The 13,600-nt window shown below is 55.4% G+C and overlaps 1 protein-coding gene across 9 annotated transcripts in view; it reads right to left on the bottom strand.

The window, feature by feature from the left end:
* Positions 1–2,296: 2,296 nt before the first annotated feature.
* ABCG1 (ATP binding cassette subfamily G member 1) overlaps positions 2,297–13,600 on the bottom strand; it is an 83,370-nt gene continuing 72,066 nt past the window's right edge. For 5 of the 9 annotated variants that reach the window (XM_064476209.1, XM_064476197.1, XM_064476218.1 and 2 more), the window contains 5 exons: positions 12,600–12,700; positions 12,330–12,488; positions 11,240–11,358; positions 9,846–10,049; positions 2,297–5,776 (listed from right to left, as the gene is read on the bottom strand). In XM_064476209.1, the coding sequence (XP_064332279.1) occupies positions 5,728–5,776; positions 9,846–10,049; positions 11,240–11,358; positions 12,330–12,488; positions 12,600–12,700 (632 nt within the window). In that variant the 3' untranslated portion in view covers positions 2,297–5,727. Of the gene's footprint in view, positions 10,050–11,239; positions 11,359–12,329; positions 12,489–12,599; positions 12,701–13,600 lie in introns of all 9 variants that reach the window. The other 4 variants (XM_031459969.2, XM_031459973.2, XR_010376807.1 and 1 more) reach the window with 3 other exon arrangements.

Below are 13,600 nucleotides of genomic sequence, written 5' to 3'. Positions count from 1 at the left end.
TCCGCCAGGTCTGGGGGGTGAAGACGGAGCCAAGGCCTGGACCAGCGACAGGGGACAACCCCCACCACAGAGACACCAAGATCCAGGCTCCCGCCCCTGCCCTTCTGATGGAGCCGGGGTCCAGGTGAGCACCGGCTCCCCTCACAGACGCGGCTGCCACCACGCACCTGTCACTTGATGGTCAGATCTGAGCCACTGCTTCTCCATCAAGGCCACCGACTCCACCGGGGGGGCGGTCCTCGCTCCCCACCCCAGCCCCCAGAGGGCTGTTCAGGGGCCCATCTTGACTGCGTGCTTCCCTGGGGACGTGGGAAGACCCCAGGCCAGACTCAGACTCTGCAGTGACCTTCATTTCCCGCACAGGAGCCGTCTTCTTCCTGCAGCACCCGCCCCCTCCCCCCAGGAGAAATGCCCACAGGCAGGGCGGCGGGGAGTGGGGACTTAGTCGTCCCGTCCTGGGACCCGATGTCTCTCACCAGATGTCCCTCTGTTGTTCCCGAGCAGGGCAGAGGGGACCACCACGCAATCAGGCCCTGTGTGCCCTGGGGTCCCGGTCAACGTGAACACTACCCCCTCCCCAAAGCCAGTGCTTCACACGTGGGCCAAGCAAAGCACGGGGGTGTTAGAGTCACCCGAGGCGTCGTCAAGACTCTCGGGCTCTGGAGACTCAATCAGGGTCTCTGGGGTGGGGCCCAGCAGGACCGAGAAGCCGGGCGCCGCCACCTGTGCAGGGCAGACACCTGACAACGGCAGCGAGGAGGTTGTGAGGGGCTGCGACATCAGGAGGTCAAGGTCTCCAAGCCCGAGATGCAGACGCTGTCACTCTCTGGCCTGCGTTAGAAGTGACAGAGACAAAACTGGTGGTTCACTTGTCCGCTGAGCCAAGATCACAGACATGTGGGGACCCTGCCAGACCACTTAAAAAACAGTAAGACAACATTACTGAGCTTAGGGCACCCCCTTCAGTCTCGTGCCTCACCGTAGCCCCATCGTGGGCTCATAAGTGCTTTCACAGGGCACCAGCATGGGGCCAGACCGCTCTGGCCCGGATGGAGTGGGACCCACCCAAGCCCACTTCCCAGTCCCTTGGGGCCTGGTCCAACCCGCGGTGACCACAGCCCCCTCTGCTGGCTGGCTTGAGTGACTGCGGCTTCCTGCAGTCTCAGCGGCAGCCTGGCTTCCCGCCACCCACCTTCCAGATGGGATTTATCAAGATTCCCCATCACCCGGCCACCCTCGCCTTTGGACAGCACGCAGCCCGGAGCAAAACTGACCCCCAATTTCCACCGATGAAGGGAGCACTCCCTCTTTGCAGAAAATTTTGAGTTTTTTCTAACCTCCTTTTCCTTGTGGTTAAGTCTAACTCCAGGAAGGCCCACTGACCACCACTTCCCACCTCCAGAGATGTCCTCTAGCCCGGTGGGTGGGGGTGCAAGAGAAGTGGGGGTCTCAGGGAAGCACCTGGTGCCCTGTCTCCCCACAAAATTACTCAATGAGCGGCTCCCCCTGCACAGTGCCCATTGCTGCAGCACTGTGGGGTTTAGACATTCTACTTCATTGACTCCCCACAGCAACCCTGGGAGGTACAGTTATTACCTCCACTTTTACAAGTGAGCAAGCAGACGGAGGCACAGAGAGGTTAGACTAGGAGCCCAAAGTCACACAGCAGTAGAGGGAAATCTGGTTTCAAGGCCTGCAGACAATCCCTGACCCCAGCAGCTCCGAGCTCGCCGAATGGAGGGGCTCCTTCTCAGTTCCCAGCCTCTGGGGTTTGGGGTGGGGGTGAGGGAAGAGGGAGATGCTTGAAGGGCGGGGCAGGAGGCTCCGAGGCCCTCAGGCCAGTATGTAGCAATGGCTGGATATCTGCTCTGTATCCTGCCAAAGAGAACCAGAGGCAGCTAGACTGTTGCAGTATGAATTCTGTCCCCACCACCTGCCTTGGGCCACTAGTCCAATCTCCCTGAGCCTCACAGTTCCCTGGCCTGTGACATGGGGCTGGTGGTGGCTCCACGGCCCCCAGGATGGCAGTTAAATGAGAAGGGGAATGAGAGCACCTGAGCCTGGGCCACCACATCACTGTGCAGGTGGGGCTGGCATGTCACCACCTCACTCCGATGTCTCTTCCTTACTTCATCCAAATCCACTGTAACTCCTACTGGAGGAATCACTCCATTCAGAACAAGGGCAGCACAAGAAGGGAAAGCACCCCACAGGCTCTGCCAGACCCCAGACCCAACACTCCGGGCAGGTCTGAGAGCTGGTGTTGTTGAAAACAGAAAGGAAAAGGAGATAGAAATCTGAAAATAATGATGCTTTATTTGGATTCATGTCACATTTTCATAAATGGCATCTAATTTCAGAAAACAAAGTTCGAGTCTGCAAAATATACACGTACAAGTCTTCTAAGGCGGTAACCTACAGAAATGTACAAAGCAGGGCTGCGTCTGCAGGGGAGAGTTGGGGGCTCACGTCCTCGGGTCTGCCTGGGTCTGTGTCCAACGCAGGGAAAGGGGACAAGTGCCCAAAGGAGCCGCTGCTAATTTAAAATACACGTGAACATGTGTGTGTGTAGACGCCATGCTTACCTACAACAGCACACTCCTCCCCCAGCGTGTGAGCGCAGTATTTCCTAGCGCCACGTGGCTAAATCCATGTAAGGCTATCCACACAGCATCATAAAAAAAAGGGATTACATATTCAATATACAGATATATGCACATCTTTACAGGCTGATTAAAAATGTTATTTGCATTGACTCTTGCTTTGGAAGGAATAACAAGGGAAAAACATCAAAGAGCTACGCATCAAATAAAAGGCAGCAATTCTCAGCAGGTTCAGCTGTGAGCAGGTATGCTGCTGTGTCTGCACGTGACAAACAAACCTGTGCAAGGGGTCAGCTACATACGCTGATTTTTTTAAACGTACACATTCTATGGAGAAACTTACCCCTGGTCACCCACTTCCCCAGGGAGCATGTGACTACAGAAATGGAAACCCTCTCATGTGGGCTGCGCGGTCCGCTTTGTTAGCCATTTGGATGGTAAGACCTTTTGCGACCATGTTTAACTGGCCGGGGACTTCAAATGAGACATTTCTGGTGAAGCTTGGGCAGCCTGTGTTCTGAAGTTCATGGAAAAGAGACGCACCCCCCCCCCACCAAGGTAGATGATGACAGAATTGTGAAAAAATGTGAAGACATAAAAACAAAATATGCACCATGGCCACTGAAATACTTCCAAAGAAACCAACCGTGGAATCTTTCAGGCTGGGTTGCATCCTGGGATGTCCAGAAACCGATGGACATAGGGTCCTCGACCTTGACCCAGGTACCGGCGACTTCCAGCCTCTCCCTTCGAGGTCTGATCCATCTCACCCACCAGGAGAGGCCACATGCAGGGCCCCCAGAGAAGGGATGTAGTTGTGATGACTTCTCCCCTAGAAATGGATGAGCCCGTGCCTCCTCTGCTCCAGCAAAGCCCCGTGTGGAAAACACTGTTTTCTCGAAAGCTCCACAGCACTGGTCCCGGGCTGTGATGGGAAGAAGGGGCTGGTGGCGGGCCAGCATGGCAGGTGAAATGGAATAATGGTCCACGCCCAGTGCTGGCAGCAAGGCCTTTCTGAACTCTCCTCGAAGGAGGTGCCTTGGGGGCCTTGAGAACCGGCCCACAAGCAGGCAGCAGGGAGGGTCACGCCTCATGGCTCCACACCCGCCAGCCAGGACCCAGCATCTCTGCCCCAGCTCACCTTGGCCCCTGCTGCAGGTACGGGATGACTCCCATCATGCAGCGGTACCAGCAGGTGGCTAACACGTCCCCCCAAATCAGATCTCAGACATCAGTGAAAAGAAACACCATTGAACTGTATACAGCATCAGGGGAACGTTCAAGTTCACGTGCAAAATACAGGCCAAAGACACTCATGGGGGAGCAGCAGGGTTCTCCCTTATGTCTATTCAGACACACCAAGCAGAAGATGATGCCACGCCACTGAGAAGAAACTTCAGCTGAATGAGACTGTTCCGGGCTTTGCTGTTTTAACTCTGTGGCCTGGGCTCAGGCTGTTCCCAAGATCTGGATAAAACCACGAACCTCAGGGAGAAGCTCGTACATGTCTGTGGCCACGTCCTTCACTTGGGGTGTCTCGCCGGGAATGGGGGGCAGACTGCACAGGCCGGCCCTCCACCTGGGTACCAGCTGGGTACATGCAGCCGCTCCTTTGCCCAAAGCAGGGCCCAGACCCAGCCCTAGATCCAGCTCCACGTGGTTTGGGACAAAACAAGGGCACTTTCGTGCTTCTGCTCCTTTCTCTCCAGCTTTACAAGGGTCATTATATCATGGAAAAGCCCCAAAACTCTGCCTCCAGCAGCGTGACCCCTTACCTGGCCAGCGCATGGTAGCCAGTGGTGGACAGTTAATCCTTTTTGACATCAGGGGCCTATTTTGAGAACAGGGAGGTGTCAGGGGCTCTAAGCCTGAGCTCTGCTCATGGGAGTCATTTGTATGAACCTGGCTTCCTCCGGGCCTCCTCGAGCCACCCACAAAATGTCTGTTTGATGAATGACTCCAAGTTGACCAGAGATAACACAAAAGATTAAGCTAATGCTAAACCTTTGTTTCCTCCAAGAAGGGGAGGAGAGGGGAAGGATACCAGTAGCTCCCCCAAAACCTGAGCGGCACCTGCAGAAGACGGCAGGCGTGAGGGCATCACGCTCGGCTGTCTTCCTCCCCGGGAGGTGCCTACGGAGCTTGCAAGTGTGGCAATTAGACTGTGCGATGGGGGCATGGGGCTCTCCGCTTCTTCATGCTTCTGGGCCCGGGGAGCCCCAGGTGGACATCAGAAACACCCGTTTTCGCAGAGGATGATTGTGTCCAAGGACTTTCCCTGGGGTGGGAGGCTCAGGTGCAGTGACCAGAAGGACCGTGACCTTGGCGGAAGCTGCACGAAGGCAGGCGGGGTCTGTAGGACGGCGGGTGCGGAGGAGAGAAGGGAGTCTCAGGAGCCTGCCCCACCTCCGGGCCACATCCCCCTCTCCCTGTCACTTAGCAGGACTGCAGGGGCCACCCATCCTGGGACTCTGCTCAGCCCTGCACTCTGCTCTGTGTCCCCGAGGAGGGAGGGAAGACCAGGTGGACGCTGCCTTTGGAAAGGCCGCTCGGTGGATGGGCGAGCGCTAAGGCCACATCCAACCCCCGGCGCCGGCCCTGAGGCCACCTAGCGTTGTGAAGTGGGGAGAGACCGCAGGGGCCACACGTGGGCCGCCTGCATCTGGGCTCTCCGCTCTGTTTAAAGTCCTGGCCAATGTTCCCAAAGGGGAAGCAAGGGGTGAGAAAAATGGAGGAACCACAAACCTTAAGGACAGTTCAGCACAAAACGTGAAAGCTACGGGAGAGAAAGGTGACTGTTCACAGGCAGATGCTAGACAGTGAGGCCGAGGGAGAAACCAGAAGGCTCGCTAGACGTGCAGCAACCGTACTCAGAATCCAACCTGAAAATCCCCTCCGTCTAGTAAAGTTCAAGCAGAAGACTGACTGTGAAGCAGTTGACACTGAACACAAGTAAAAAGTTTATGTAAAGTGTTTTATTAGCAGTCTTCATTTCTGAGGAGTATCTAATTTATAGCCACACACCCTGCACCTCCCTCCCCTCCGCTGCGTTGTTTTGTTTCACTCTTTGTGACATCCCAGTTTAGCTGGTATTTGCTGCAAGTCTGTGGGTTTTGACTACGTGTTACCATCCGCACCGCAGGCATGAAGTGAGGGAGTTTTCTCTTTCTTTCCTGGAGTAAAGGATGATTGAGGATTTAGAGACACCACAGATAATACCACGAGACACACACCCAGAGCGACCTGACACGTGCCCTCGTGTGTGTACACACGTGTGTGTACGTGCACACGCATAGGCGTGCATGCACACACACACACGTGTGCACACCAGCCCCTCTCGGGGCTCAGCTCGCCTGCAGGTGTGCTGCACTAGGAAGCTTAGACCAGGTAAGGGCGGGGAAGGCACCTCTCCACTGAGACAGGGTGGGCTCAGCCCCCAGGCCAGCTCGGGACACCCTGATGCAAGGCGACTGAGGAAGGGGCTGTGGGCCACCCTTCCAACTCAGCTGTCCGTTTGGTGACAGCAAGTCCAGAACTAACCTAGCACTTCACTTTATACGTTGCATTTTCTTATACATCTGTACACTGTGAACAGGAGGCGATACGGCAAAGCAAAAGGTAGAGAGTCTGGGGTCAGACTCAAGTCTGCTCTTTCCTGGCCCTGGACCCAGGACCTCACGGACCCTCTCCCAGCCGCGGCACCCTGCATCTGCAGAGTGGGACGCCCTCCCGACGCCCGCACTGAGGACCGGCCGTCTGAGCGCCCTCCCTGAGCCCGCGTGCCTGGGCTACACTGAGCATGCGGGGAAGGGTCAGCACTCTTTTGCTGAGTAAGTAACTGAACCGAGGAGATGGTGAGGCATCCAGCCAGTGCCTGGACCACTGGCGAGGAAGGATGCTCAGCGCACTGGGGCTCAAGGTGCTCTCCCCTCAGGGAAACCACCGGAGGGGGTCCCACCCTGTGGATTCAGCCTGCCCCTGGCTGCCGGCTGGCGCCGCTCTCAGGTGGGAAATGACCTTCTGCGGGGCCCCAGGATGAGTTTTCACCTGAAAGCTTACGTCCCATTTCTTGGTCCTGAAGGTCCCTCCCCTGGGTGACCTAATCAGAGTCCAGCATCTTCCACATGAAATGTTTACATGGTTCCTTCCCTTCCCAGGTCACCCACACGGCAGCTTTAGAAGCATTTATTTCTCAAGCTGATACTCAGCAAGAGGGGGCGAGAGGGAGGCGTGGAGTGCTGTGAACATGGAGGAGGTGACAGGCTCCCGAGGTGGGGCTGGTCTGCAGACCCAGGCGCCGATGCTTCCGCGGACCAGGGGCCAGAGCCCCGCAGAGGCCCTCTCTCCCGACAAGCCCCACGCAACAGTGACACTCTCTGGACTTCCTTTTCCAGCTCCACTACGACTGGAAAGGCTACACGTCTTTCTTCCCAGGTCCCCGCCTTCCTTCCAAATGAAGAAGCGAAATCAGAGGTGAAGGCAAGGTCTGAGTCATCACATTCAGACGTTACTCAAAAGAATTAGATGTGGGAAGTCGGCCTGGTTTAAATTCCAGTGTACAAGAGACGGCACACACACCCACCTCTTAACCACACTTATGCAGGAAAACAACGTCACTGAGTTACTTGGGTGCTCCCGTCGGCCACTGAGTAACGTGTTTTATCAACCTGTCCTACGGCAAAAAGCAGAGGGCAAATGCCTGGAGATCCAAACCGCGGTGTTTGGCCCTAAGCTGCCAAGAGTTTAGGATGAGAAAGCAGGAGCGAGGGGCAAGGGGCACTGCTGACGCCTGCAAAGTGAGGAGCGATGCAGGCAGCACCCTCGCTCAGCAAGGCCTTAGGTCTTCCTAAGCCTCGTCCTTCAGTCCTAAGCTGCAGTCCTCACTGCTCTCCAGGTGGCATCCTTGGAAAATAACACATTAGTCTGTACAGGGTTTCCCTTCCGGCAGCCCGCAGGCCCTCACGCCCCCCAAGATCTGCCCTTTGGGAGGCCTTAATCAGCTTCTCATCTGTTAGGGGATGAATATAACCTGGAGATTGAAATGCAGGGAGCGCGAACTCCCAGGGAGAGGATTCCTCCCGCGGGTGGAGGTGTGTTTGGAAACCGGATTTTATATCTAGAGGAATCTCACTGTTTCCTCCCGAAACTGCTGAGACAGGTGGCCGTGGGCTCAGCGGCAGAAGCGAGGCTGCCCGGGGGGCGGGATGGTCGGTCTGCGCGGGACGTCCTTCTGGGCGCACGGACCCACGGCCGGAAGGGCTCCCCTGGCGGCAGAGGCTTTCAGTGCTGGCCTCGCCTGGTGTAATTCTGGGGCATGACCAAGGGCTTTTAGCTCCTCCCCACTCTGTATTTCACCAGGCTTCTCAGTGCACTATGTCTTACAGGCAAATCTTTCTTGAAATGGAATGAAGACTTTTTATAAAGGCTAAGTCTGACCCTGGTGAAGTAACTTAATCTGGACGGCAACGCCACAGTGGTGCAAAGTAAGCAAACATAAAATTCCATTTAAATACCTCAGCTGTGTTTACTAAAAGGGATCTGAGGGCGAGAGAGGGATCTCTCAGCATTTTCCAGTCAAGTCTGTGTGTGTGTAAAATCTGGACCTTTCTCATTCTCTTAAATGGGAAACAAAATTTCTGGACACACCAAGGAAACTCAGAATCCTTCTGGGCTGAATATGGCCTTGAAGACGGTCTCCTGCTGCTGTTTACAGATGGGGAAGCTGAGGCTCAGGGAGGTTAATGAATCTGTCCACAAAATACGAGCTTTCATTAGGAGACCCCAATTCCCGCTTACTGGTATTCTAGAAGAGAAAGCAGTTCCCTTTTCTTCCAGAGGAACTTCTCTGGCCAAGGTCCCTTCCGCCGTGCAGTCACGCTGCCTCTGAAAGCTGAGGAGCACAGGGGCGCCCCGCCAGGAATTCAAAGGCCGTTTACCCTGCAGAGGTGCCCGCTGCTCCTGCCCGAGAGGGACTTTACTTGTGTGACCACGTGACTGGAAAGGAGTTTCCGGTCTGGAAAGACTACACTCGCCCAGCGTTGAGAAGGTGGTGCCACTGAGACGGCACGGAAACAGGATGTTGGGGGTGGAACCGCTCACGGCTCTAAGCGAATGACCAAATGACTGAAGGAGCAGCAGGCGCCTCCGCTGCTCCAAGTCTTCGCCGGTTTCTTGCAAAGGTCTTGGATTCTCATGAAATCTCAGCACCTTCCCTCTTAGGAAGTTAGCGCATCCTTCCTGGGCTGCACCTGCAGACCCTGCGACAGTCACACCGTCCCAGGCTTTCCCAGGCTCAGTGGAGGTAGCTGACGAGGGGGAGGAAATGTCTGTAAGACATCGACAGGGTTGATCTTCTAGATTTTTTTTTTTTTTTAGGCAAAATTAAGGTGCTTGGAAAATCAGGAAGAAAGAAACGATATATTTTTGCTCAAAATAAGAAGCATGGGCAAAATAAACGACTTTGAAAGGGTTGGCCAATTTCACTTCACAGCTTTTGCTGTCACTTTCAATTTTTCTGCACAGCTTAGAACACACCGTTCCGGTCCTCCTCCAGCCTGGAGCCTACCTCTGCGTCTTCCACGAGCTCTGCCTGTGAATGAGGCCAGGCCCGCGGTCGCGTCAAACCCCTCACAGCTCCCAACAAAGCGTATTATTTATCCTGCATAATTTTCTTCCACAAGTACTAAAAAGGTACAGTTTCTGAAAAGGAATGAAAGTTATCAACATTTGGCTTGAAAAATGACTTCTCGTTGGAAAAAGAGACAAACCGTAAAAAGATGAAGCTACGACAGCAACAGTCCCGGGACGGGCCGGCCGGCCCGCCGCTGCGCCCGGGCCCCTCTGCCCTGGGGCCGCCGGGACGCTGCTCGGACAACCCCACCCCGCCAGGGCCAGAGCGTCCCCGTCCGCAGGAGGGGTCTCGTCGCCAGCTTTGGTGCAGTTATCAGTTCTGCCCCAGTTGTGGTATTTAAAAATTCTGTACGTGGAAAAAAAAAAAAACAACCTTTCTACACCTTCCTAGTTACAGCTAGAAAGTGGTGGGGAAGAGACCCAACCCAGCTGGGGCGGCACCGACCCTGGATGCCTGACGACCAAACGTGGTCCCCAGGGGGTGGGGCCCAGGGTGTCTGTGTCCTCTGGCCGGGCTTGCCGCCCGGGTCCTGGGAGCGGCCCTCGGCCTCAGCGTCCGGTTTTCCTCTGGCCGGGCACCCGGCGCTTTACCTCTCCGCCCGGATTTTGTACCTCAGCACAAGGTAGGCAATGAGGCGCAGGGAGATGAAGAAGACCCCGAGGACGATGAAGTCCAGGTAGAGCTTGGCATTCTCCACGTCCAGCTCCCGCAGGATGGCCTCCGACTTCTGGAAGTGACAGGTCTCGTCGATGTCGCAGTGCAGGTCTTCTCGGTCGAGGCCGTAGATGGACAGGATGACCCCTTCAAATCCATACCTGAGGAGGCAAGTGCCGAGCGTGAGGTGGGCTCAGGACCCCCGACCCCGCCTCTGCCCGTGTGTGCGGAGGGTCGGGCACCACGGCCCCCCGTGACCCTCAGCCCAGCTCCCCTCCCTCCCCGGAGGTCTCTCTTCACCGGGATCCTTCCTGACCGCTCCACGCCTTCCTAAGGCAGACACATTCAACAGCTTGATGTTTTCCAATTCTGTTTCCTCCAGAATCTCCACCAAACAAACAAACAAAACCCCAAAACCAAACTGAACAAAGAGAGTAGTTATTTGTTCAGTGTGGATATGAATGCAAAACACTTTGATTGCTTCTGACATCATACACTTTTGTTTTTAACAGATATATTTGAGGATCTGATAGCCATCCAAGGACTGCAGAGCATTTAAATAAAAGATTTTCACACCATCTATTGTCTTGTTCCAGCCCTGCATTAACAGAACAAAAGTGCCAACTCTGAGAAGGAAGGCATGGGTTTCCGATTTCTCGGCGTTGGAAGGCGCACAGATTGCTGAAACTCTGAACAGGTGCTCTGATGTGACTTTGTTTTCTGGAACAACACACCTGGGTCTGAGCCGACGTTCGAGAAAAGACAAGCTTGTTCATAGTTTGGGATCCTGTGTGGCACGTGAAATGGCTGGGGCTGGGGAGAAAGCTCTAACTTGGGCACTGCCTGTCGGGGGCCGACGTGCCAAAACACCTCTGAGCGCAGAGGATGAAATCTGACCCCCGAGGTGCCGGGCACCAGGGCAGGCTTGTTGGAAAATATTAGGATGCTTGAAACATGACTCGTTTTCTGCTGGATTTCCTACAAAGGTTTTACGAATATTCAGAACCTTGTTACAAGCTCTGTTTATTCCAGAGAGGGATAAAATTCCTAAAAGATAGAAGTTCTCCCACCCAAGGCACCTCTCCGGAACATGGAGGCCCCATGGCCTCAGGGTCACTAGTACCAGCTTTCTCCATGAGTGTGTGCGCCCATGTGTATGGGAGGTCGGGTGCACAAAACCAGGGTTAAAATCGAAGGCATTGACACTCTTGGATTCATGGTGGATTCATGGTCCAAGAATCATGCCGGCACCTAGCTGACGGCCAGGAAAGGGCTTCTGTGAGCCGCTGCATGTGAGCACGTCCCCCCACTGCTGTGGTCGGTCCCCAGTCGGTAGGGGCCCGCGCGCTACCTGACGTAGGAGATGTAGGACAGCCACTGCAGGTAGGTGGGGATCGTGTCGAAGCTGACGAAGAACCCCGAGAAGAGGAGGACGGGGATGGCCGTGACGGGGCCCACGAAGGTCGCCACCTGGGTGGGAACACCAAGGGGACTTAACCCCACCTGCCTCTTCCTCAGGTGGCCCGGGGGCCACAGCCCACAATTCGGGACCGTCGCCTGCAGCTGGGAAAGTGCCAGAGCTTTCAGGATGGGTCACACCAGGGCCAAGGCTGTGCGGAGAAGCAGCCCGTTCTGGGGGAGAGCAGACTGGTCTCCCGCCCAGGGAGGGGCTGGGGTCTGTGCCCAGGGGCCCAGCCGGACCCAGCAGAAGGGATGGACAGTAAAAAAAGGATGGAGGCCCCGCAGAGCAGGGGCGGAGTGATGCTGGGAGTGGTGGTGAGGGAGCCCAGTGAGGCTCGAGGCACAGTGTCCGAGGTGCTGACCACGGAGGTGTCGCTGGATCTGAGGGAGGAAGGGTCAGGAGCGCCACTCCCTGGGCGCTAACCATGCCTGGGGGCCGAGCACGTCCTACGGCTTTCGGCTTGGGATGGATGAAGGCACCGCCCTGGAGGCTCCGGACATGGAAACAGGAGTCTGCCACAAGCCACGGGGGCGTCAGAAGGCCTCGGGTGTGTGGAGTCACCAGAGCTCTGGCTTTGGTTTGTAAGGTAGGACTAAGCTGAGCGCCCTGAAGCCCTCGGGGTGCAGAAACTGCAAATGCAGCAGGTGTGGCGGTTGGGGGCGGGGTCCAGAAGGGCGCGTGGTGGGGCTCAGTTGAGTAGGAGTGTGGAGCACAATGGTGGGGAGGTGGCATCTGAGGGATGGCTGAGTGAATACCACGGAGACACTGAGAGCTTGGCCTCCAAGCCCGCTGTGTGACTCTGACAAAATCACATTGCCTCTCTGGGCCTCCATCTCCCCAGTCTAGGGAGTCAGGGCAGAATCAGGAGGAGGGGTCTCAGGGAGGGGCTGGTGCTGAGCCCCACCAGGGCTGCAGCCCCGGCCACGTGGGCCAAGGTGGAGAAGGCAGGCCCGCCATGCGGCGTCTCCTTGGCGGGTACCTGCAGGGACGTGGATGCAGCTCCAATCAGCAGGCCCAGGGACTGCGCCACCAGCGAGGTCATGGTGCCCAGCGCGGCGAACAGGACGAACCGCACGGCGTCAGATGGCTGGGACGTCATCCAGTACACAATGCTGCAGTAGGCCACGGGGAACATGATCTGGAAGCACAGCGGCCGTCACCCTCTCCCGGCAGCCGGCGCCCCACCCCTCTCCAGGGTGCTCGGGAGAAGCCACGCTCCCTTCAAAGCACGCAGCTTCCGCCGGCATACCTGGAAGGGGACGTCGGCCATGGTCTTGGCCAGGTAGTAGGCCTTCAGGCTGTACCAGTAATTCAGGTGTTCTCGAAGAAATACTCCCATCTCCAGGGGAACTAGGACACAGGGAAATGAAGACAGACATCACAGCCTGCCGAGAGCTCATGCCGAGCCCTCCGTAGCCCTAACCTGGCCTCTGCTCCGTGTGCACCTTTCAGGACTTAAAGGACCTGGGGTTTTACTGGGAAGGCGTGAGATGATTTACTTGCCTAGAAAAACTGCCCACCGCCTTTACCACTGAGCACTCAAGGAGTGGAGAATCCGGGTGGAGGGCAGCTGCGTGGATACGTGGATACAAAGCATCATTTCAGTAGTTGGTATGAGCATCTGCTGCCGACCTTACTTCCCCCGAGTAACCGTAACAATGTGAGTCCTTCCACAGGCAAGACCTCACGAGCCGGTCTTAGGAATTCAGGACAGTTTAGGAGGTGGCGTGGCAGGGGTTTATGGGATCATTATCCAAATCCCAAAGAGCTATTTAATTCCATTCTGCCAAGATAGGCATTGTATAAAACTTGAACTTTTTACATTAAAAACATAATGCAAAAAGTATATATATAAAGGTGGAGAAGGTTATGCTAGATTTCTGGAGAAGCAATAGCTTTCTACACTGTCAGCCCAAAGTGGCTAAGGGCAGCCTACTTTGCAAACAGTTTAGAATTGCATGGAAATCCATTTAGATTAGCTTTGTTCGCTCACAAACTTGGCCGCACTGGGGCTGTCTTAACTGAATGAGGTAATGCTCATGCAGTAGAGCTTGAGGGGTTCCTGATTAGAAAACCTTATAGAACTCTCTGTCACATCAGCCTTCTGCCAGGCTTGCAAATCTCCCATTAGTGATTCATTCCTTTGGCTTAAACATTTTCTTGTCTAATAGAAAATACAATGATACCTACATCTGCCAACAAAGAAAATGTTATCTAAAAAAAAAAAAAAAATAAGATACTCTGTTTGTG

The sequence above is a fragment of the Camelus dromedarius genome, chromosome 2 (assembly GCF_036321535.1).
Source record: "Camelus dromedarius isolate mCamDro1 chromosome 2, mCamDro1.pat, whole genome shotgun sequence".
Taxonomy (NCBI): domain Eukaryota; kingdom Metazoa; phylum Chordata; class Mammalia; order Artiodactyla; family Camelidae; genus Camelus; species Camelus dromedarius.
Note: the sequence above shows the minus strand (reverse complement) of the source record. Positions and strands in the feature narration are given on the sequence as shown.